Here is a 26,197-nt window from a genome sequence, read left to right on the forward strand (position 1 = left end):
AAATGTATGTAAACTATGTCCGGATCCACCATCCGACCCATCGTTGGATAGGTTATCAAAAGACCTTTCCAACGAGTCCAAAACATTGAAGATCTGGCAACCCTGTCTTGAGATATGGCCATTTAAGTGATATTTATGTACTTTTTGGAAGCCGGATCTCACTTAAATGTATGTAAACTATGTCCGGATCCACCATCCGACCCATCGTTGGATAGGTTATCAAAAGACCTTTCCAACGAGTCCAAAACATTGAAGATCTGGCAACCCTGTCTCGAGATATGGCCATTTAAGTGGTATTTATGTACTTTTTGGAAGCCGGATCTCACTTAAATGCATGTAAACTATGTCCGGATCCACCATCCGACCCATCATTGGATAGGTTATCAAAAGACCTTTCCAACGAGTCCAAAACATTGAAGATCTGGCAACCCTGTCTCGAGATATGGCCATTTAAGTGATATTTATGTACTTTTTGGAAGCCGGATCTCACTTAAATGTATGTAAACTATGTCTGGATCCATCATCCGACCCATCGTTGGTTAGGTTATGAAAAGACCTTTCCAACGAGTCCAAAACATTGAAGATCTGGCAACCCTGTCTCGAGATATGGCCATTTAAGTGATATTTATGTACTTTTTTGTAGCCGGATCTCACTTAAATGTATGTAAACTATGTCCGGATCCACCATCCGACCCATCGTTGGTTAGGTTATCAAAAGACCTTTCCAACGAGTCCAAAACATTGAAGATCTGGCCACCCTGTCTCGAGATATGGTCACTTAAGTGATATTTATGTACTTTTTTAATCCGGATCTAAAAAATAGATGAAATTTGTGTACAACCCCATCAAGTCGGCCATTGTTGGTAATGAGTGAGGAAGGCTCCAACCACAAAGGTGGATTAAGTTAGTTTTTCATTTAAATGTGAAGACTATGGCTTGTTATTTAAATTTTTATATTTTTTTATTTTTTTGCCCCCTTGACCTCGGCCAGGGCCGAGGGACAAAAACTTTTTTTAATATTTGCATCGGCCTAAACTCACCATGTATCAATGAGATCATTAGGTTTGGTGTATTAAGGGACTGTAAAATCCTTTCAAGAATGGAGAAATATTGAGAGTCAACTGCAGTTGGAAGGTATGCGTTTCAATACTTTTTGGAACTGATTGTATGTTTCCGGTTATAAACATACATTGTAATTATATCGTCACATTATCCGGCCACGCAATAATCAATAAACTAAATCTGGCATTAACATAGATCATCAAAAATTGCTATAAATATCTGCAACAGCTTTATTATTTTATTTTAAGCCTACATAATCTCAATTTGTTTTTGTTTGGACTATTTGCATTCTGGCATTTTTAAAAAGGATTCGTATTTTTAGTAAAAGAGGGACTCAAGAAAAAACTAACTTAATCCACCTATGTGGTTGGAGCCTTCCTCACAACAATGGCTGTACAAAAGTTTCATCTATTTTTTAGATCCGGCTTCCAAAAAGTACATCGATATCACTTAAGTGGCTATATCTCGAGACAGGGTTGCCCGATCTTCGATGTTTTGCACTCGTTGGAAAGGTCTTTTGATAACCTAACCAACAATGCGTCTGATGGTGGATCCGTACATAGTTTACATACATTTAAGTGAGATCCGGCTTCAATAAAGTACATCTATATCACTTAAGTAGCCATATCTCGAGACAGGGTTGCCAGATCTTCAATGTTTTGAACTCGTTGGAAAGGTCTTTTGATAACCTAACCAACGATGGGTCGGATGATGGACCCGGACATAGTTTACATACAGTTAAGTGAGATCCAAATATATGTAAAAACACATTTTTATACATAACTTTTGAACTACTTATCAAAACTTCAATCGGTATAAAACTCGATCTATGGGACCCTAAACCAAGACGAATGCAACAAGTTCGAGTCAAAACGGTTCAGCCAGTGTCGAGAAACATGAGCTAGTTTGTTGGTCACATACATACATACACACACACACATACATACACACATACACACAGACATTTGTTCAGTTTTCGATTCTGAGTCGATATGTATACATGAAGGGGGGTCTACGACGTTTTCATACGAAGTTCATTTTTAGAGCAGGATTATAGCCTTACCTCAGTGAGGAAGGCAAAAATATTTTGTTATTGATTGACGGAATCATGTTGACGCCATCGTGCTAACTTGTCGTACTAGGCATTTTGACGTTCCGAGGAAAAACGCATTTTAATGTTTGACCTTGAATAAACAAAAACGAGAGCACGCAATGTAAACAATAACAAACACGTTTTGTTGGATTGACCATTCTGTGCATCGTCCTGAAGTTTGGTTGAATTTGGTTGCTGGAGTCCAGAGTTAAAAATACAAATGTTTACGCTAGTCGAGTTCGTTCTTGTGTCAAACGCGTTTTGACCAAAAATCCCTTTGACAACTTGTCGCAATACATCAATTTTCAGGGTGGTGTCAAGTTAGCACGACAAGATTGAAACTTCTTTCATATGAAAAGTGACAAAAATGCACGGATTTTTTTTGGTTTTTATGGAATATCTCAGGATTGAAATCGAAATTTGGGAATCTGTTCTTAACTCAATTTGGTCACAAGTTAGCTCGACAGCGACGATGTGTTGTTAAAAACATCTGCACAGAAGTGCTATTCTGTTAGATTCCCAAACATGTACTTTCTATTGACGCAAAAGCTTGGCCTAAGGCACACACAATGGCAAATGGCATGTGCTAATTTGATTACTCTCTAACTTAATCACCCAAGCAAAAACGACAACAAAACAACAACCGGAACAAGACAAAAATCATATTCCCTCTCCAACATGGAGGACGCTTTCATCTGTTTAGTTGATTTAAGGCAGACTTCCATGACTTCCACCAACCTCTGGGAAGCATAACAGCACATTCAATTCGAAAGACAGCCCTTCCTAAAGCTGACCCGTGTGTTTGTCCACCATGGCAGGTCCTGCTCCGTAGGAGACCCCTCTGCGCTGCATACTAAATACCGCTTTCTGTGTCGAATGGCCGCCGGTCAAGTTCCTAGATCAACAACTCAACGTACAAGCCTTTGAGAGCTCAACAGCTCAGAAGCTCGGAAACCAAAGGGACAGGTCTACGGTCGTTTTATTTTTGTCCAAACCGTGCCCAACGGGATCCCAATCGGCAGCTGCAGAAGTCGACGGACAGTCCCACCGAACCGGAACCGGAACAGAGCAGCAGCAGCAACAGAAACAGCAGGTTCCACGCGCGATGAAAGGAGTGCTAATACTGTGCTTCCACGTGTTGGTTCTCAGCTTTCAGGCGAAGGTAAGTCCTCTAGTGTGAATGTGACAAAATCTCGTGAGATATTATTGAAAGTTTTCGGACTGGAACATTTTTAGTATAAATAAAAGAATCTATTTTAACTTGGATGACAACCAGTAAGCTTAATTCAATGCTTAACATTTGTCACGAGAACTCAAGTAAAATGCCATCTTTTGCTAATTTTGTTCGAGCAATTTCAGAACAGTAAAATTAATACATTCTTTCCAAATTTGAAGCTTTTTAGTGTTCTAAAGGTCATGATTAAATTCAAACTCATTTGGTTTAGGAGAAGGAGAATGAATTCGCAATGTTTAGTAAAAGAGTTATCAAAATCTAAAATATTTATCCCATGAGAATACTTCAAACTCCCCCCTTTGTTTGGTTGAGCATAAATTCTGAATCCAAGCTGAGTCCCACGTGTAAGCTCCACATTTTACCGTCAATGGTTCCATCCTTTTCGGTGTAGGCTGCAATTTACATTGTACGCATTTACGCTTTCACCCACATCAGGATGTGTAAAATTACCGGAAAGTACCGCGAAACCACTCAGGAATTCATTCTCCAAGCGGGGTTTGTTTTCGTTGTAAACAGGCTTTTACTGCCCATAAATATGGGGATATGACACAGATTGTCGAAAAAAAATGAAAGTTTTTGTTGCAGTTTAAATATATTTGAGATATAAAAAAAACACAATTCTAACGGTCAAGGTGGCAAATATAATTTATTTATTATAATTTCACTGTTGCACTTTTACCCGCTAATGGTTTCATTGGCTTTTCTGTAGCCCGCTATGTTTGTGTTGAAAGTGGGGCTTGAATTAATTTGCATTTTGTGAGAGAAATTTATTTTAAAGGCCATTATCAGGCTGCATTTCAGGGTCGATGTGGGTGCGATAGAGGCTTGAATATAGGCTTTTCCAGTGCGATTATTAACCCATTATTTCGGTGATGCTATTTTAAACCGTATTCTTATCACACATTGCAGGACTGGGGCTGTCAGATGGTTCTGTTTAAGTTTTAGCAGTTTCAAGCTACCTGATGCTACTACAGGGAGTCAAATATTTGTCCAAAATTTCCAAATTTCAACAAAATTTGTTCAAAAATGCATTATTTAAATCTTTTATATCTACATCTTTGGACAAATTTTTCACTTTTTGTGCTGTCAATTTCTGTTACAAAATTTCCTGAGAATGTTTAGCTTGGGAAATGACAAATGGGTAATTCTCCGCCAACTCACACAGCAGTTACGTGAAACTTTGTCCTATGGGGTAACTTTTGTTCTTGATCACGAATCCAAGGTCCGTTTTTTGATATCTCGTGACGGAGGGGCGGTACGACCCCTTCAATTTTTGAACATGCGAAAAAAGAGCTGATTTTCAATAATGTGCAGCATGAAACGGTGATGGGAAGAAATTTGGTATCAAAGGGACTTTTGTGTAAAATTGTACGCCTAATTTGATGGCGTACTCAGAATTCCAAAAAAAAACGTATTTTTCATCGAAAAAAACACTAAAAAAGTTTTAAAAACACTAAAAAAATTTTGGAACATGTAATTTTGAGAGAAATTTAATGTTCTTTTTGAATCTACATTGACCCAGAAGGGTCATTTTTTCATTTAGAACAAAATTTTTCATTTTCAAATTTCTTGTTTTTTCTAACTTTGCAGGGTTATTAGTTCTAAATGAAAAAATTACCCAAGTAACCACAAGCACTTAATTGAAGTATTTATTCAGTACTAAATCAGCACTCGAATGCTTTGAAGTAGTAAATAAGCTTTGCGAATGCCTCAAAGTACCAAAACTTTGCAGCATTACAACTGGCATTAAATCACCATTTACGACCTTGAAAATGTGCTTCAAAGCATTTGATGTTTATCAACAAAGTAACCCATCCATACGGGAAACATTTCAGCCAGTCACGCTGTTATTGACTTTTATCCTTCTCCCGTTATACTGTTCCAATAAGCGTGCGGGCTAAGGCGCATTTTCCCCAGTGTGCAACAGTTTTATTTTTGGGTGAACTGGGTTGAATTCCCGCTGACTGAAGTGTTTTTTTGTTTATTTTTTTTTGTAGAAAACTGCAGCCTGTAATTAAGCAAATTTTTTCAAAACATATGCCCATGCACAAAGGACATTATCAAAAGTTCTCTGGTAAATTGAATGACTTTTCTCGCAAGCAAAAAGCTGCTTTCCGGAAGTCTGATACACTTTGTGAAATTTTGCCAACCGTGGACCAAGCACTCCTCGGAAAAACAGTTTAAGTTAGCCGTTAGCCATTACTTGTCCCTATTAACCCCAAGCCTTCCGTAATTGATTGTACTGTACTTGACTGGATGGCCGCAATTTGCTGAGTGACTCGTCAATAATTTTCGTCCAACAAAATGACAACGGGTTTTTCTCATGAACCAGAAACTCGAAACAGCAGAAAGAAAGTCTTCCTTAATGTTCGATGCATCAACCACATCGATTAAAACTTTCAAAACTTTCATTTCAGAATACATCAGTTGGCTGGCGCGCATCCTGGAGATCGACGAGAAAAATGCAAGAATAACATCAAAGTGTCACACTCACACATGAAATGCAACAGGAGAAAAAAAAAACAAAGGAGGCCCACCACCAAGTGTGTGGAGCAGCTAGCTGTCCTTTTTTTCCCCCAGCCTTGATGTCGATAAAGCAGTTTTTTTTGTTCGAGCTTTCGGTGAGGCATTAAATCGGCATCACTGTGCGCCACTTGAAATATTTCTCAAGGGAAAAGTGCTGATTTAATGTTTTGAAGCATTATTTGCTGGTATTAAATGCCAATATAATGCTGATTTAATGCCGCTATTTAGTGCCTCGTGGTTACTTGGGTACCCTTCTAGGTCAATGTAGATTCGAAAAGAACATTAAATTTCCTTAAAATTACATGTTCCAAAATTTTGTAAGTCGAGTAACGGAAAATGGGAGAATTTTTAAAGATTTTTTAGTGTTTTATTTTTTTCGGAATTCTGAATACGCCATCAAATCGGGCGTCTAATTTTACTTAAAAGTCCCTTTGACACCAAATTTATATCTCATCACCGTTTAAGGCTGCAAATTATTGAAAAACACCTCTTTTTTCGCAAGTTCAAAAATGGAAGGGGGACGTACCGCCCCTCCGTCAGGAGATATCAAAAAACGGACCTAGGATTCGTGATCAGGGACAAAAGTTACCCCAAAGAACAAAGTTTCACGCAAATCAAAGAGGGGTTGGGGCAACTTTTCCCGATTTCGTGTGAGTTGTTAGAGAATTACCCAAATAAGAAATCTCAGACTAGAGACTCGTAATTGGGCTGTAGTGGACGAATTTGGATGCTTAATAAAGGCATAACGTGGATTTTTTTTGTCTTCTTTCTGACCACCAGAAAATTTCCCTCCGGTGGGTCCAACCGGTTCTGGGACAATCCGGATTAGTTTACGGTTTTGTTTCGAAACAGTATTTTTGTCAAAAAATGCTAATAAAAAGATATAAACAATGTATTTTTAACAAATTTTGTTGAAATTTGTTCAATATAGGCTCTTACAACATAACATAACAATTTAATAAAAATAGTTGTTCATAAAGTAATTTTTCAACAAGTTTTACCAAAACAAGTAAATTTTAACCAAATTTGTATATAAACTTACTAGAAAAAGTTATCAGAAGTTAAAAACTGTCACAAACTAGCTTAAATTATTTTTTTTCGACACAGCGTCAAACTTTTCTTCAAGAATACACTCAAATAGATAAAATTTCTTAGTTTAATTAGAGGTACGGGCAATTTTTTGACATCATTTTTTAACTTTTTCAGGAATCATTTTTTGTATTTTTAAGAATAATTTTTTTTTACAAATTCAATGACAGGACCTTGAAAAGGACTGCCGGAGGATTCTGCCACGTCGATTGATGTATAAAAGTTGGTATTTTAGTCGACAGGGGGTACGGACAAATATTTGACTCACTGTAACTACCACACAAACAATTAATTTTCAATTGTTTTGTAAGGGAATCGGTCCAAAAAAGAAAGATATACAGTGAACTCTCTCTTTGTCGATATTGGAAGGACCGTAGAGAGTGGGAGGTATTAATGCTGTTTGAAGGCTTTACGATATCTGTCAACTGTCAGATGGAGCAATATTTAAATAGAGAAGATCGACAGCCAGAGTGTCGAGTGTAATCCTATTTTAACCATCTACGCTCATTTTTTTCAGCGACAACTTTGTACATTTTTGGCTTTGACCTCCACTGGTTAAGACCAAACATGGTGAAACGTTCAACTATCCCTTGATTTATGGCTCTTTTCTCTTATTTGGCTATAACAAGCTGTGCATCCTTACATTTAAACTGTTATACAACATTTTAAAGAAAATTGGTGAAATATTGCAAAATAGTACAAAATATTATTTTTAACCAAATTTGTGTTAAAAATAATATGATAACTAACCAAGCTAAGCTAAGTTAAGCTAATTTGTGTTAAAAATAATAGGATAAACTTTGAATTGCCACCGAGTAAGCTAGGGTCAATTAGAGACTTTTGGTTTTTAACATTCAACGATTTATGTATTTTTTTCATTAGCATGTTTTAATGAGTTTTTTGATGCATTTTCATTCTTTTAATGTGTTCTGATATTGACTAAAATATGAGATCGATCCGACCTTTACAGCCTTAAATATTTAACTGTCTAATTGTAGACGCACTTGGCAGGAAGAATGAAAATGTATTTTTTGTTCATAATTTACTTTTACACCCCAAAATTAAATATTTATGTACAACTTTTCACGAGAGCGTCCATAACCAAAGCCACTTTTATGGCAGACGTTTATCCATTAGACACACCTTTCCCCCAAATATGAGCCTAATTGGTTGAAACTACGACTTGGGAGAGCCATTTTACCATTGTTCCCCGTGTCTCATTGATGACTTCTCTACCCTACTTCCTTTACTCAATTTATGGCAAAAAAAAAGTTGAAGAATTCAATTGATTAAAACAGAATTAAGTAGATATTTCCTAAAATTACTCGTCTCTGGATGAGTCCTGATTTGTAATGCCATTCTGGTACTCCTGGATGGTAAATCTCCGCAACACTTTGGCAAATTAATTCCACATGTTTTAAGGTTACCAACCAACCATCCAACAGCGTAATCTGTCTTAATTAACTTTGGCTCAAATTTTACACAACAAAGATTAACCTAGAGGCACCAGCCAACGTGTTGATGCTGTTGTCAAAGAACTCAAAGATGAGCTTTGCCTGAGAAATTTCCAGCAAGACGTCCGCAACACTCACACGGCTCCTTTACGTGCCAGAAATAGAGACGAAATTCGAGGTATTCCGGAGAAATTGAGGTTGAGGTTTACCAAATTAACATGGATAAGAATGTCTGTTAATTTGCATTTGTTTACAGATGCTCATCAAGGTGTTACAAATCCCATCCAGAGTTTTTTTGCTTTCTAGAAAATTCTGTCTCAAATTCATCATGCCATGATTTTAGACGCAACCTTCAGCCTTCTCCGGAAGTAATTTCCCTCAACAAAAGATTGGGCTTTCCTCCGCTCCCGATGACCTTTGCGGTATGTTCCTAAGGGGTGCTGCTGAAAAAGGTTCTTAATTTTTAATTATCCTCCACTTTCAAGCCAAGATTAACCGGTTTCTTCCATGGCATGACATCCGGGGCGCTCTGTCAAAAGTTGAAATTTTTGAAAAGGTCATGAATAATTAATGTACATCACCTTTAATTTGGCTTATTGTTGAGGAAAAGGGAGCCCTTTCATCTTTGGAATATGTTGGCTTTTTGCAAGATGATGATTATTCAAATGGCGAAATTGATCTAAAGAGTTACTGAAAATAATTTACCTAATAAACGAAACATTGAGAAAGTTCAAAAATATGTCAATTCGCTGTAATATTAGTTAAGTCATTTTTTAAATAAACTTTAGCAACGCATCGAATCATATGCACAATACAAAAAGAACATTTCCTGTGTCAATCCAAACTTCACATATAATATGCCATGAAGTCTACACACAAAAAAATATTTCCGAATGTTACATCATTTATGATGTAACACTTTTGCACGTCATTAAACATTTAAATTTAAATGCAATTTGATGTAAATTTGCAACAAATTATACGTAAAAACATGATTTTACGTGTGATTCAACCGTTTACGTCGAATCTCAAGTTTACATCAACTGAGTTTACATGTGATTCATTTTTTCCGTGTCGAGTAAATTCACATATTTTTTTCTGTGTATACTAACCAGCATCTGCTCCATGCTTCGCTAAAGATGATGACACGTAAGTTTAGCTTGCTCACTTGTTAGTGCAGAAGGAGAGATGACGCCACTGATTTATGTTCAGCACTGGTTTAGTGAGGTCTAGTAGGTCGAGTTAGATTCCTGGTGACGCATCAAATGTATCCGGATATTTGTTGTACCTGTTGATGACGAAATTATCAAAACCTGAGCTGTTTTAAATCAATATTCTACGCTAATAAGCTATTTATCGAATAAAAGTCGCATAAAATAATTGTAATCGTTGGTTGGCGCTTCCCAGAATTGTTCAACTGTGCATCTCTGTCAAGAAACCGATAATCTTCGCCTGCAGCAATTGGTCTTATCCAATCCCGGCGAGATTTAAATCCTTTCCCAGAATACGGAAACTCAAGTGTCGCCGTGTCAGGGATCCCGGCAAAACGTGACAATTGAGCAGTGATACAGATCATTTCCTTCCGTTGCAAATCGTCTCTCACTGCACACTGCTGGTGGGTGTCGTCCTCATACTTTAAACTCTTTTTTTTTTTCTTATTTCTTCATTTTGTGCCCAAGTATGATTGATGCAAAGTGCGCCCCCTTGAGCTCAAGATTGTGGCCGAGGAAAATCGTTTTCCCACGCTTACGGAGCCAAGCCACGTCGCTCTGGAGGCGACACACGCCAGGAGAATTCATCATGCGGTATTAATAAAGTTTAAACGCATACGGTGCTTGTTGTGGGATGTTATTTTTACTTTTTTTAAGTTTTGAAAAAATATCTTTTTCGATATTTAACCAATTTTTACATCACACATTTGTTTAAATAACAATTGAAAAAAAAACACGTTTGGTGAAATAAAGCTACCCTTACTCCAAAATGATCCTATCTGAGTATCACTTGACGGGAAGTTCTTGTTGAGTTGATACTTTTTCCCTTGAGAGGCAAAACCACACACACACATTGCTACCCACAAGATTTCTTCTCTTCTGCCATCAAGCGTGCAACATTCCGTTAGTGAAGGATGCACCTTTCTTCATTAGATTTACTTCCTTCTGGAAAACTGATGCTTGTCATCGTGCTGCCTGTAAGGGAAATTTGATTTGGTAGCTTTTTGGAGTTCCAGGGCAAAATAATTTGAAGATAAAATTATTATATTTTATGTAATTATTTTTAATTCAAGCAAAAAATATTTGCCATCGTCATCATTATATCAGACTAACATTTCAGAAAGGCGTAATATTGAATGTTTGACCCTTTTGAAATGATAGTCCTGATTTAAAAAATTAAAAAAAAATTCGAAAAAATCGCAAAATTTGACGAATGTTTCATATTTTAGCATTGAAACTCGGACCATAAGTTGCTGAGATATCAACATTGAAAATGGTGGGATATTTGAGTGAGACTTAGAAAACATCAATTTTCCTTTTATTATATCTCAGCAATATCTCAGCAACTATGGGTCGTATCAACAAACTTCTAAAAAGCTAAATATAGAGAATTTTCTCAGCTTTTCAAAAATGTTTTCTTCAAAAGTGGGCAGACATGGGCATTAATTTAAAAAATAAATTACTGCGACTATCTTTTAAAAAAAGTTACCGTAAAATGGCTAAAACTTGAAAATGGTGCACTTTATTAAAATTAGAGTACTTTTTGATAGCAAATTCGATTTTAGAGAAATGAAGTTGAACCTTTTTTTGCGAAATATCGAATTGTCAGTACTGAGTAGGGGAGAGTGGGGAGACTTGATCCCCGGGGACACTTGATCCCAAGCCTGTATCTCGTCAGCATGTGGGTAAAACAATTAGCTTTGTTCTAGAAAGTTGTGCGAAATTGACTAATCCTCATTGTTGAAAACAAAAATAAAAATTAAAAAAAAAATCAGATTGAGTTACACACATTTTTCTAAAAAGAGCAGCAAGAAACTTCCAAGAGATCTTTTTTCTTTCTTTTGATAAGTATAGAAAGAACTCAAAAATGATTCAAAAAAATATTTTTTATTCGTGAATTGTTTGATAAACTTATAAACTACGAAACCCTTACGTATTTGACGTTAAATTTATCGTCATGCTGTTTTTACAATCAATTATAAAAAAGTGCGTTTAGGGAGACTTGATCCCTGCATTTTTACAGTCACTGGAATCAGCCTCAAGATAAAATAATTGGGCTGGGTTTTCGTACATAGTTTCCTTTAGTATAGTTGTACATAACTTACTGCAGTTTGAACCATTTTTCAAAAGTTTTGCTAACAAAAATTACCAGCTTTTGTAAACATGCTCAATTTTGGTCTAAAAAAGAAAATTTGAGGTTTTTAAATATTTTGCATGCTCAACTTTTTATTTTTTGAACACAAACGTACAGGTTTAATGTGAAAATGCTGTAACTTATAGAAAATTAAAATTTTGGATGAATAAGAGAGATTTTGTTGAGATTTCTTCAAAATGTTGAAAGGGGGATCAAATTACCCCCAACATTTTGAAAATGCCGGTTTAAAATATTTTTTAAAAACGCTTGGCATGATTCGAAGAGTTTATCTGATGAAATACCCTTATCAGCCAAACATAGATGCATGTTTAAACATTCAATTCATGCAAAAAGTTCATAGTTTTGTGAGAAATTGACAGAGTTATGTGCGATACAAAAAAACTGATACTGATTAAAAAATTCAGGATTCGGTCATAGATTTTTTAACCCGTTCTGAAAATTTCTGAAAAGAAAGCATTTAAACCATTTCATCTAAACCATTCAATTCAACAACAGATAAACGGGAAATGTCTCATCCGCAGCATCCGATTGCTTGCCTTAAGAATAAGTTCATTTTTCGAGTGATCATATAGCTTTTCCTCAGTAAGGTGAGGAAGGCAAAAAATATATATATGGAAAACGTAACTCCTAGTGCACTCCCACGCAAAGTTTTGTTTTCCTCACAACAGTTAACCGAAACCAGCAAAACCACACCAACGTCAGCACGAAAGTTGTCCCTTTCGTTTCGTGGGAAAATGTCACCCCCGCTTAATTGAGTTAGTCGCCACAGTCTCTCTGTCTCTTTGGGGTTTGGATCCCCCTTCCAAGGGAGAGGACAGTTAAATTTTATTGCAGCACGCACTTTGCAGCAGCATCAGTAGGGGGCCAAATGTGTCATCCTTTCGGAACGATACACCCATAAATTTTCCGGGGAAGCTTTTGGGGAGCGTTGTTGGTTTCTCGGAATGCTGACGATAATTAAATTGAAGCATCTTCGCTAATTATAAACCGATATGCAGTCACGTGCGCTTGTTTCGGGATAAATAATCCCTTTGAATTCTTCCTGTAAAGAGGCTTTTTTGGGAGTCCCAATTTCTCGGGAAAAGCTATCGTTGAGTTTCACGTAAATTGTGGCTCACACGCTAAACTGAAACCGAGCAGCTCTGAGGGGTTTGAATTAATTATTTATAATTCAATTTGCTAGAAACGCAGAACAATGATTGAGTGAGCGTTTTGAGGGTATATGTTAGCAAGTGGAACAAGCTTGAAATTAAAATGTTCACCATCGGGGTTGGAATAGCAAAAGAAAAACTTTTTTGATACTCGCGTTTTGAGTAGAACTTTGAAAAGAGTTTTACGGCGAACAGTTCAAATGATTTTTTTGAATTTTTGGGTTAATCCAAGTACTTCTTTCCAAGTTTTTATTATTATTAAATAAGGCAAAAAGTTGCATTTCCAAAATCTATCAACAAATCGAATCCAGTGCAAACAATCCCCAAGCATTCGTCAGATTGATGAAGAGGGCAAACTGTATTGGTTGAATCAATAAATCAAATTCGACCTCGTCGTCGTGGTCCTTGGTTGGGGATTTCCGCGTGCCCATTTCCATCACTTAGAATCAACAAGCACCGGTCGGACCAGTCTGTCATGACACGTTGTCCTCTGAGAGGGTCATTTCCATACCCGCTGATGTATTTGGTCCAGTGTGTTACCACAAGAACCTAACCTCGAAGTCCAACCCTCAATGGGAGTTGATGTTCTGGATGGGTCAGTTGCAGAATTAATGATGCCTGCCCTCCTCCTCACTCACGGTTTGCGAATGCATGCTTCAGGTTGGAAAGTGTGTGACATTTCTGGGGATGAGATTTTTGACGTGGTCGTGGTGCACGGTGAGTGATGATTCATCAGCACATCCTTAATGGTCATTATTCAATGACATGGAAAATGTATGATCCCCGTATGATAATGTATGAGTCATACGTCACTGTATGACTCAAGAAAACAACGAGATAGAAAAAAAAAGGATCACGAACTTTTATAGAATCATTAAATCTGTAAGAGTAAAATTAATTTAAATGTACCATTATTTTTTTGTTTTTATTGCTTGTAAATTATAGAAGACATATTATAGTCCAAGGATTTTTTTCAGTTTTCAGTCAAATTTGGTCATTGTTAAAATTATTCATTGAAATATTAGATCAAATAAAGGCAACAAAATACAAATAAAATATTCATTAATTCCAAGATGTGGTGTGATACCCATTTCAAGCTTTAATTTCATTAGGTATTTTGTGATCATATTTTTTTAAATTTGTGTGTTTAAATTTATTATTGATTATTTATAATTATTGATAATTGAAAAAAAGACCTTTATTATTTTATTTCGAAAAAATAATAAAATCTCCTTGTCAAAAGAAGCAATGCTGCTTAATAAGTTTTTCCATACAAGTCTCAATAAAATTTATTGATTTAGTTTTGGGATGGTCATTTGAAAGGACATGTGAATATTTTCAAATTGATTTCGGCTCATCCATAAACCACGTGTTTCCAAGTTTATTATCGACACATGGCCAGATTCTTTTTGCCTTCCTCACTGAGGTAAGGCTATAATCCTGCTCGAAAAAGTAACTTTTGAAAAACAGCTCCTAGACCTATATTCATGTATACCTATCGACTCAGAATCGAAAACTGAACAAATGTCTGTGTGTGTGTGTGTATGTGTGTGCGTATTCCCCTTGGTGCTCAAAATTCTTGCCAAGTTTTCTCGGCACTGGCTGATCCGATTTGAGTCAAACAAGTTGCATTCGGTTCGGTTTGGTGCCCCATACTGCACTATTGAATTGTTTGAAGATCCGATAAGTAGTTCAAAAGTTACGTATAAAAAAGTGTCAAAGTTGCGAATCGGGTGCTGGAATTTTGATGCCGGATCTCACTTAAATGCATGTAAACTATGTCCAGATCCATCATCCAACCCATCGTTGGTTAGGTAATCGAAAGACCTTTCCAATGATTCTAAAACATTGAAGATCTGGCAATCCTGTCTCAAGTTATGACCACTTAAGTGATATTTATGTACTTTTTTGAAGCCGGATCTCACTTAAATTTATGTAAACTAAGTACGGATCCATCATACGACCCATTGTTGGTTAGGTAATCAAAAGACCTTTCCAATGAGTTCAAAACATTGAAGATCTGGCAACCCTGTCTCGAGTTATGACCATTTAAGTTATATTTATGTACTTTTTTGAAGCCGAATCTCACTTAAATGCATGTAAACGATGTCCGGATCCATCATCCAACCCATTGTTGGTTAGGTAATCGAAAATCCTTTCTAATGAGTCCACAAAATTGATGATCTGACAACTCTGTCTCGTGTTCTGAACACTTAAGTTATATCTGTGTACTTATTTTTCGGGACCTAAAAAAATAGCTGAAATATGTGTCTAAACCACTCATATTACCCATTGTTGGTAAAAAGTGAGGAAGGCATCAACCACAAAGGTGGATTAAGTTAGTTTTTGTTTTAATTTGATCTGGCAACCCTGGTGGTCAATTCCAAATTAATTATGCCTGTCTTCCTCCTCACTCAAGATTTTTGAATGCATGTTTCACACGTTGTTTATGCACGATCCTTGAGGGTTGTTTCATGAAAAAAGAAACAAAATATCACAAAATGCGTTATACATTATTGCTGTTATGGAACTGTAAAAAATGTAAAATATCAAAGAATTGATGGAAATATTTATTTCAACTAGACAATCACACCGTCTTTGCATACGGAATTCGAAACCGCGCCCCATAGAAAATAAGGGATCTGCAGCCGAAGTCGTTTACCACCGCGCCACGAGGCCCTCCAATATCTTGAATATTTTTGTATTTCTCCAGTCTATGATTCCAAAATACAAAAATTGTAAACATTTAAAAAAGCCTTTATGTGACTCAAAAAATGCACAAATAAACGTTGTACGATTAAGAATATATCGTACAACATTAATTTGTGCATTTCTATGTCATGTAATGGCTATCAATGAAATAATGTTTTCATTGAAAATTAGATTTTTTTAGCAATCATTATTTCTATTCCCCCTATTTTTGTGGGAAATTTGGAAGGGAGAGGGCATAGCATTGGATGTATAGCTAAAAGTTTAATTCTTTTATCCCAAAATAAGTATTTTCGAAATTTTCGAAACTTTTAAATTTGTTTTAGGGGACCAAAAAGTCTCTTTCCCGGGCAGGTGGGAGTAACCTAATGGATGTCGTTTCAATAACAAGTCTTGTTAAAATATCTCATTTTGTTACCAGAAAGTGATTATCATCGGTAATCAGAAGAAGAAATACTAAACACATTAACCTAAAAAATGTAATTGAACAGATCTTATGAGAGAGTAAGACAATAACAACTCAATGTATGGAATATGGAAAATCATTTTTTATCGCTTTCAAACATTTTGATTATTTGATCACTTGAACATTTTGACTGGTCTCTGCTAATTTTTATATATTTTTTCAAATGTTGAACAAAATGTTTAACCGTCAGCCAATGTTTACTGATTTCCTTCAGCATTTGAAAATATGTAATATTTTATTGGAATGAAGCAATAATATAAAATTGTATGACTAGCTAATAGTAAGAAATCATTATCAAAATCATTTATTTACTAGCGCAAAAAAACAGAACTCACCAAATTGAGTTATCGGGAATATTTCTCTTCTCTGTTATCGAATTTTCTTGTAATAATTTTTGATAACAGAATGAGTAATTTTTCGAACAAATCTCTGCTTATTTTGTGTTATTATAACAAGTTCAGACCATGTTCAGACCTCCTGACAATAACAGACCTTGAAAATTGGTCCGTAAAATAAGGGGGCAAATAAATATTTAAAAAAAATCAAAATTTCAATGGAAATAGAAGTCTAATCAACTGAGAACAATCTTAAATTCCTTTTTATGCATTTTTAATCATATTTAACATGTTTGGGCTCGTTTAAAAATATTTTGAACTTTTAAGAAATTGCAATGCAGCACCGCAAAAACTTTTTTTTCTCGCAAAAATAAAATTTTCGTCAGTATTTAGAAATTTTGGAAATCAATGATTGCAAAACAACTGGCAGGTATATGATGCATTTTAAAACACTTTTTTCATTCAAATGTTGACACCGCGGCCTGTAATGTAAATTTTTAGCTTTTTTATTTTTTTTGCCATTTCACAGACAAAATCATGTAATTCAAATGACGTTCAAAACTCACGTTTATATGCTAATATATCAGTTTCAATGTCAATCGACCAAGTAAACTGACAAAATGCATCGTTTCAAGAGTTTCCAAACCATCACCTGCCTCCATAACCAGACAAGCCAATACACGATGAGATGAGGAGAGTTATGGTGATAAATTAATTAATCCTGTTGTGGTTCAGTCTCAACAAGCAAACAAATAACTCACTTTGATATTGTTCCATCATCATCACCATCGCCGTTGCAATCATCTTTAGTACCCCATCCAGGATCAAGCATAGTGTCCTTCTGCCTCACTAACGACCACACACCATTACAAACCCACTCTGAAGTGGATTTATTGAGTGTTTACTTCCGTTTCCCACTCGGGTCCGGTCCAGTCCAGCTGCCGGGCCCATTCCGCTTCCGGCGACAATCCGGCTGTCGACAGCTCACATGTCGAACGCGTTGTTTGCTGCTAGCTCTTCATCATCATCATCATCACTAATCGATGTTGTTTGCTCTGTCTCTCTTACCTACCTTTTCACCAGGCCTGGCACGCCGTCCGGAATCCGTTCGAGTTCGTCAAGCCACCGGAGAAGATTCATCCCGTGACAGGTGAGTTATTTTGTTTGGGTGTTGGGGGAAAATAGGGAAAAGTTTTGAGTTTCTTAACGAAAATTGGAAACCAATCTTGAACCAGTTCGAGGGTCATGCAAGGGGCAAGTTCGACATGTGTTTTGTCAGCTGCAATATCCAATCGCTTTTGTTGAGTGAACTTTTGAGATCGAAACTTGTTGTACTCTGAACAAACATTTAAAATTTTTTTAGTTTGCATTATTTGAAATCTGAGTTTATTTTAAAAGAACTACGCTTGTACTTGAAATTGAAGACAAATGTGATCAAAACTCCCGAAAAAGTATCACTTCATTTAAGGTACTAGTACAGTCATCCCACATATTCGGAACACCCACAAATTCGGAACACTTTTATGATAATTTGTCAATGCCAAAAGTAGCTTTTCTGTCGACCTTACTATTTTTAGAACCTTCATTTGGACATTATCTTGATATTTCACCAGTAAAAGTAGTACTTTTTGAACAAAGAACTTCACTCCAAGACTATTTTGTTCAGAGCAGCAAAACACTGCCTCCAAATGGCCTGTTTCATAATTGTGGGATATTATTGTGCCTCCCACAATCGTGGAACACCTGAATTTAACTGATATTTTCACAAAAAAGTTATCAAATCATGTATAAAAAATCACTCAGCTGAGTTTCATTGGTTTCAGTGTGTGAAGTCTTTATTTGGTAATAAATATGTACTCCTGGAGAGATCCAAAGTTTGTTTACATTCGTAAGAAAAAAGTGTTCCGAATTTGTGGATTTCATGGGTCAAAGTAATTCTTCAAAATCTTCATATAAAAGTTAAAATTTGCAGATGTTCGATACAGCATTCGAAAGATCGCAAGAAAAGCTTTCAAATGAAAGTAAAAGCGAATCATTAAGTTCAATGATCGATTTGCTATGATTTTTTGAACATTGGCCGATCTGGAAACCGTTCAGAATATGTGGGATGACTGTACGTACTGTCACATAACACCAGTATCACTAAACATTAACATAAACCAGTCGTTGAGGAGCACGCAAATGATAACGATTATGGACTGGATGGGATCAGAAAGGGGACACCGAGTAAACTTTTGCGTTGGGTTTTTCGTGTCGAGGGTAAAGCTTTTAACGGTTTGCAAATACACCGGTTAATAGCCCTAGCTTAGCGAAACTAAAGAGATTGTGAAGGATGGCTTTCCAAGGATAATCGTTATTGGGTTAGAGATAACTTGAGATTTTTGTTGCCAGATTGTGGAAACCCCTCAGAAATATAAAATTTTTATAAACAAATGCTATGATAAAGCTTGATTTGAAGTCATTCGCAATTAATCAGTGAACCTTTCACTTTTTGAATCAAACATAAGTTTGTTGCAAATATTCTTCAAAGATTATATTAACTTTGCTGCTAAAATGACAGAATTTGTTTTAGGAACGTGATTTTTTCAGCAATATTTTCTTCCTTTTTAAGCAGAACTTGAGGTGCAATTTACTGAAAACAATTTAAAATGCATCTTCTTGCGTTTATTATCAATTTTAGCATCTACGAGCTCGTTCAAAAATATTATGATTTTTTTTGAATATTTATGACTTGGAATTCAAAGAACATAAACTTTGAAAAACATTTGCAGCGGCCTAAATTTGGTTTAAAAAAAATAGCAAAGCACCCTTTCTTAAAGCAGACATTGATGGGATTTCCATCTTTGTCTTAAGGTGAAGACTTTCATCATTGCCATGAGTTTTTGTTCGACGATATAAATTTCATTTCGGTTACAATCTCCTCAAACTTTTAAACAACTTGTAGAAGGAATACAAGTGGTTATAATAGTACCTCACACGTGTTGATACTTTTTGGTAACGATTTTCCTCTTCCTTATCCAGGTATGGAAACCATCTTTAATCAAGGATAGTCAACCAGGGGGCTTATGATTGCTCCACAAAGTTATATAAATTTTTAGACACATTTAGTTTAGAACCAGAGCATTTTAGAGTGATGATCAATATTTTCTTTGAAAATGATTGACGGCAATTTTAACCTTGAGCAATTCTCTACGAAATCGGCCGATTTTGACCATTTTTAATTTTTGTATATTTTGGTTTGGCTCATACTGTGTGGGAACCTTCCCTATGACCAAAGAAGCAATTTTGTATACATACAAGTCTCCATACAATTTTAGCAGCTGTCCATACCAAAATAGTACGTAAATATTCAAAAATCTGTAACTTTTCATGGAATTTTTTAATTGATTTGGTGTCTTCGGCCAAGTTGTAGGTATTCCTTGGCAGACGGTAATAATAAAATTCATGCAATTTCAATAACAAATACTGTTAAAATAACAGAAAGTGTTAAGGAATCTTCTTGAAAAATCCATTTTTGGATAAGAGTTTAATATTGGTTGAAAGCCAAAACAAATAACATAAAATGTTATTGGTCAAGCATTTTCAAATATCAAAAAATGTTATTCCCAGGTTATTGCCGTCTGCTCGGGTTGTTGAGAACTGTTCAGAAAAATAGGTACACGGAAAAAAATCTTGCCGATTATTTAATTAGTTTTTTTTTAGCATGAGCATGAGCATGCTTGACTGCCAATGAGCTGCTACTCCGTTATTGACAGATCAGCTGAAGTTAAACAATGAATCAAAAATGATCAGTGGGAGCCAACCATCCGTTCACTGTTTAACCTCTGAAGATCTCTACTTTATTAGTCAATACCGGCGCCCTCCCAAGAAGTCTGCAGTTCAACGAAAGGGAGGAATGTTAGTCCGATAGTTGAAGTTGCAGACTCATCAAGCACATAGTTTTTCGCTATATACTTGTTGATACCGCTTGAGACCGTTGAATCCACAGCATCTCCTTCAAGCATCACGTGATTAATATTTTTTTGGGTTAGTAGGATAAGGTATTGGCTTTTCGATGCCTCTCGAGCTACGGCGCTATGGGGAGGACTTTCATAACAGACTCGTCGGCGACCCTTCCGAGCAACGGTGTTATGGGAAGGTCTTTCTGGTTAGCACACACAATCACTTACACACAGTTATTTTGCTCCACTATTAACTCGACGATCCAAATTGTCAGTGCGTCTTTCGATCATTATATAGAAATGGCTTTTTCACCGCAAATAAATAAAACCACGAAAAATTTAAACACGGCGTGTTTTCTAGAACAACCTTTTCAAGAAAAAATAGTCATCACTACTTTCAAATGTGTCTTATAGGATTTTTTCTCAGCTATCCAATGCTTCTAGCGAAATGTTTCATCGGGAAATTTCTGAGATATCTGTATATTAAGTTTTCTCTTTTAAATTCCTGTATTATTTAATGGAAACTTAAAACTAACAGTTCTGAAAACTTATCAAATGATATGTTTCATGTGTCATGTACTACATCAAAATGTGCAAAATAAGTCAAGAAACAACTTTGTAGAAGGTTGCAAACCGCTTAACATTTTGAAAATTTTGTTTGATCTGAGTTTTTGAATATATGGGATTTATTCAGAACTTAAGAGCGAGTCCACGAGCAAAGCATACCCATCTCGCATCGACCTCTCCAATCTGCCTGAAATTTTCAGAGGTTGTTTGTACATATAAAACTAGCATCTGGCCAAAATATGAGCACTCTAGGTTAACGGAAGTAGGGCAAATCAGGACACAAAGTTTGAAGGTTCAAAAACGTCAAAAATCGTAAAAGCTATAACTTGGGCAAAATTCAATTTAATTTCAAAATTCAAAATGCATCTGAAAGGGCTCAAAAATGCAACAAAATGCAGGGTAGAGCATCCCGATTGGTTAAATCTAAAAGAAAGTTATTGGCATTTTAGTGAAAAAATAGCATAATTTTCAAACTCAAATAAAAAGTGTTCCATCCAGTTATCAACTCAGTTCGACCTGCAGCTTGTAGGGGACATCTGGGACTACCATCTGAGGATGAGAACGCTTTGGGTAAGGCAGTTTAACGTATTAAATAGACACTTTTACTTTTAGTGAAGTTTTTGGTTGAAAATTTTTGCTCGGGGGACCCCTTAGATCCCATTTTCTGGTGATAATTTTATCATATTCGTGTTCCTGAGACAATTTCACAATAGAAACATACATAAAAATGTTTATTTTGATCCATCTTAACCCTTTAAAAAATAAAAGTTAAAAAAAAATCTTCGATTCACATTTATTGAAAATCAAGCTCGTTTCCAAGGATACTAGATGACACCAGAAAAAAAGCAGCTTCATATTTTTTTTTAACTTTTATTTTTTAAAGGGTTAAAATGGATCAAAATAAACATTTTTATGTATGTTTCTATTGTGAAATTGTCTCAGGAACACGAATATGATAAAATTATCACCAGAAAATGGGATCTAAGGTCCCCGAGCAAAAATTTACAACCAAAAACTTCACTAAAAAAAGTGTCTTTTAATACGTTAAACTGCCTTACCCAAAGCGTTCTCAGATGGTAGTCCCAGATGTCCCCTACAAGCTGCAGGTCGAACCGAGTTGATATCTGGATGGAACACTTTTTTATTTGAGTTTGAAAATTATGCTATTTTTCACTAAAATGCCAATAACTTTCTTTAGATTTAACCAATCGGGATGCTCTACCCTGCATTTTGTTGCATTTTTGAGCCCTTTCAGATGCATTTGAATTTTGAAATTAAATTGAATTTTGCCCAATCTACAGCTTTTTACGATTTTTGACGTTTTGAACCTTCAAACTTTGTGTCCCGATTTGCCCCACTTCCCGTTGACCTAGAGTGCTCATATTTTGGCCAGATGCTAATTTTATATGTACAAACAACCTCTGAAAATTTCAGGCAGATTGGTGAGGTCCAAACGACGTCCCATACAAAGGGGTATGCCCTGTTCGTGGACTCGCTCTTAAAATCATAAAACCGTATTAATATATTTTTTACAAGAATTATTAAAATATTACATATTTATTGTTTTGGTTTGGGTTATTATTTGTGTACAAATATCACGTGTCTGCTCTGATTTAGCTTGCTCAACCGAAACTTTGGCAGGTTTGTGATTGTTAATGGTGTTATTGAAATTTAATGAAATTTTTTATATTTTCTTAAGCAAACATTAACCAGGAGCATAAATACAAATATGTTTTAAAATCGAAAATATACTACATATTACTGTTGCAAGCTTCAAAAGTCTTATTTTCATGGTATTAAAATAAAGATGAAATTTTATTAAATGTTTGCTGTTGAAAATGCACTTAAAAGTAGTAATAAAACTCGAGTATTTCAACTCAGAATGCTGAAAACACCATCACAAACTTTATTTTTTTTTGTTTGAACAAAAATTAAATATTATCATAAAAAAAAAAAACAAACAGAAACGTCTTTTCCAAACTATTAGAACAAAAATCAAGGCTCATATTAAAAAAAAAGTGATTGATAAGACTTCTATTGTATTGCTAATTCTTTATTCATTTAATACAAAAAAAAACTTAAACAATCATTCATACTAATGAAAAGAATTTCTCCTAAAGCTTAGAACAGTAGTTTGCAGTTCAATTTAGAATATTAAACATGTTTTGATCAGTGTCTTGCGAACCTTCGTGGTGAACGGACACTAGAGCTGCGGTATTTTTTACTACCTAAGCTCAGAGTTATTTCAAAACAAAATTCACAGTCTTTTTAAAGACTACCTGAGTTATTTTCCAAAATTCTAAACAGTCTTTTCAAGACTAACCCCACCTGAAATTTTGTTGTATTTTACAAACGAAGCCATCTTTTTAAGAGAACTTTGCTTGCAAAATGCGTCAAAACAAAGGTAAACGCAAATCTTCTGAAGATTTGGTCGTTACGTCGGTGAAGCGTTTGAACGCTAAACCGGCTAACGGAAACAGAAAAGAAAACAGCCTCTTCTGAGGTCTGATTCTGATTCTGAATGTGAGGTCAATCCTCCAATTCCATTGACAAACAGTTTCGGTGTTTTATCCGAAACTGATGACAAGGAACCTTCTCCTCGTACTGAGCCTTCTGCCGTCGAGAAACGAGTAAAGGCTCCGCCAATTGTAGTGACTTCCGTCTCCGATTTGGCCAGCTTTCGAACGCAACTGAAGAATTGCAAGGAAACTTGCAATTTGAAAGTTTCGTTCCAGCTTGGTCGAAGAGGAGAATGTCGCTTGTTGACGGAATCTTTACAAGATCACCAAACTTTTGTTGGTTATTTGAAAAACCACAAACACAATTTCTACACGTATGAGACCAAGAATGCTCGGCCATTCAAGGCGGTCTTGAAAGGTCTCTCCAACGACTTGTCGGTGGATGAGATCAAAAACGAACTTAAGGTGTTGCTTGGCTTTGCCCCATCCCAAGTAATACCAATGAAGAAAAAATCAAACGGGAATATTTCTCGCTTTGGTTTGACTTCACAATTTTATCTGATTCATTTCAACAGAAATGAAATCAACAATTTGAAACTTTTGGACAAAGTTCAGTTTTTGTTCCATGTACGGGTAAAGTGGGAGCATTTTAAGAAACATGGCGGTAATGGCCAGAATCTGACCCAGTGCCGGCGTTGCCAGGCATTCGGTCACGGTACTGATCATTGCGCCATGGTTCCAAAATGCATGGTTTGCGGGGATTCTTCTCACGACAAGGACAATTGTCCCGTGAAAGAAGTCACCCAATTTAAATGTGCAAATTGTGGTGGAAATCACAAATCAAATTTCTGGGATTGCCCCATCAGAAAAAGGTTTTGGATTCTCGTGCTAAGCATCAGCCGAAATCCAAACCGAAATTTTCTCAAAGTCAGGTTGTACCTGCATCTTTAAATCAAACGTTCGTGCTGTCTCACTCGAACAATTCTAGAAATACCCCTACCGTGGAAAAGTTAGGTAACAACAATGGCATTTCTTATGCTAACGTCGTTTCGGGTTCGGGTTCATCCACGAATTTTAAATCCTCTACCAATCTTTCTGAAATTGGGCAGGTACCTCAAATCTCATTTGAAAATTTTTCTGCTGGCAACGCTTTGGGATCTTCTGATCTCGGCGATGTTACGTTTGAAAAATGACTTTTTGCAAAACTCACTGTTTGGTTTGATTCAAACAATGAGTAATGCTACATCCATGATGGAAGCAATCCAGATTGGATTAAAATTTGCGAATGATGTTGTTCTTACCCTGAAGTTTAATCATGGATCTAAGTAATTCCATCAATATTATGAATTTTAATGCTCGCTCTTTAAAAGCGAAAGAAAATGAATTTTTCAACTTTTACGAGTTCATAACGTGCATGTTGCTGTTATAACCGAAACATTTTTAAAAACTGGCACTTATTTGAAAAGTGATCCAGATTATAAAGTTATAACTAATAACCGAATGAATCGAAATGGCGGTGGAGTTGCAATAGTTATCCACCGTAGTATGACTTATAGCACGTTACGTGACTTTAAGTTAAAAGTTATTGAAAGTTTGGGCATTGAACTTGAAACTTCTTTTGGGAAAATTATGATTGCAGCTGCATATTTGCCATTCCAATGCACTGGGGAAAATAAAAATTATTTCAAAGGGGATTTGAATAAACTTACTCGGCATAGATCTCGATTTTTGATCATCGGTGATTTTAATGCCAAACACCAATCTTGGAATAATTCAAAAGTAAATTCCAATGGTAAAATTCTGTTCAGAGATTGCACTTCTGGTCTTTATTCGGTTTTATACCCGAATGGGCCAACTTGCTTTTCTTCTGTTAGAAATCCATCAACAATTGATTTGGTTTTGACAAATCAAAGTCAGTATTGTGGTCCTTTAGTGACTCATGCTGATTTTGATTCTGATCATCTTCCAGTAACTTTTTCACTTTCTCATGAAGCAGTTACCAGACCCAATAGTTCTGTGTTTAATTACCACAAAGCTAATTGGGACAGGTATCAGCATCATATTGAGAATAATTTAAATCATGATTTTGTTTTAGAAACCAAAGCTGATATTGATTCAGCCTTGGAATCTTTAACTAATGCAATTTTGGATGCTAGGAATATTGCTATTCCTAAAGTCCAAGTCAAATTTGATTCTCCCATTATTGATGACGATCTTCAGCTTCTGATTCGTCTGAAAATGTTCGCCGAAGACAGTATCAACGTTCTCGTGATCCTGCACTGAAGCGAATTCAAAAGATTTGCAAAAGGTTATTGACCACAGATTCACTCTCCTGCGAAATGAAAAGTTCGCAAGAGATGTCGAACAAATTAAACCTTATTCCAAACCTTTTGGAAACTTTCAAAGGTTCTTAAGAAACCTCAAAACCCATCCCTTCTTTAAAAGATGGTGATAATATTCTATTAACTAATGGGGAAAAAGCTCAAAAACTTGCTCAGCAGTTTGAGAGTGCTCATAATTTCAACTTGAATGTTTTGAGTCCTATTGAAAATCAAATTTCAATAGAATTTCAGAATATTGTTGAACAAGAATTTTCATCAGATGAAGTTTTTAATACGGATCTGAATGAAATAAAATCTATTATCAAAAATTTAAAAATATGAAAGCCCCTGGTGAGGATGGCATTTTTACATTTTAATTAAAAATTACCAGAAGCAACTTTAAGTAGCTTGGTCAAAATTTTCA

The 26,197-nt window shown here is 35.8% G+C and overlaps 1 protein-coding gene across 3 annotated transcripts in view; it reads left to right on the forward strand.

The window, feature by feature from the left end:
- LOC6034331 (corticotropin-releasing factor-binding protein) overlaps positions 1 to 26,197 on the forward strand; it is a 46,151-nt gene that overhangs the window by 6,523 nt on the left and 13,431 nt on the right. For all 3 annotated transcript variants that reach the window (XM_038266644.1, XM_038266645.1, XM_038266646.1), the window contains 2 exons: positions 2,974 to 3,317; positions 17,569 to 17,635. In XM_038266644.1, coding sequence (XP_038122572.1) covers positions 3,261 to 3,317; positions 17,569 to 17,635 — 124 coding nt within the window. In that variant the 5' untranslated portion in view covers positions 2,974 to 3,260. The remainder of the gene's footprint in view (positions 1 to 2,973; positions 3,318 to 17,568; positions 17,636 to 26,197) is intronic.

This window comes from Culex quinquefasciatus, chromosome 1, assembly GCF_015732765.1.
Source record: "Culex quinquefasciatus strain JHB chromosome 1, VPISU_Cqui_1.0_pri_paternal, whole genome shotgun sequence".
Classification (NCBI taxonomy): Eukaryota; Metazoa; Arthropoda; class Insecta; order Diptera; family Culicidae; genus Culex; species Culex quinquefasciatus.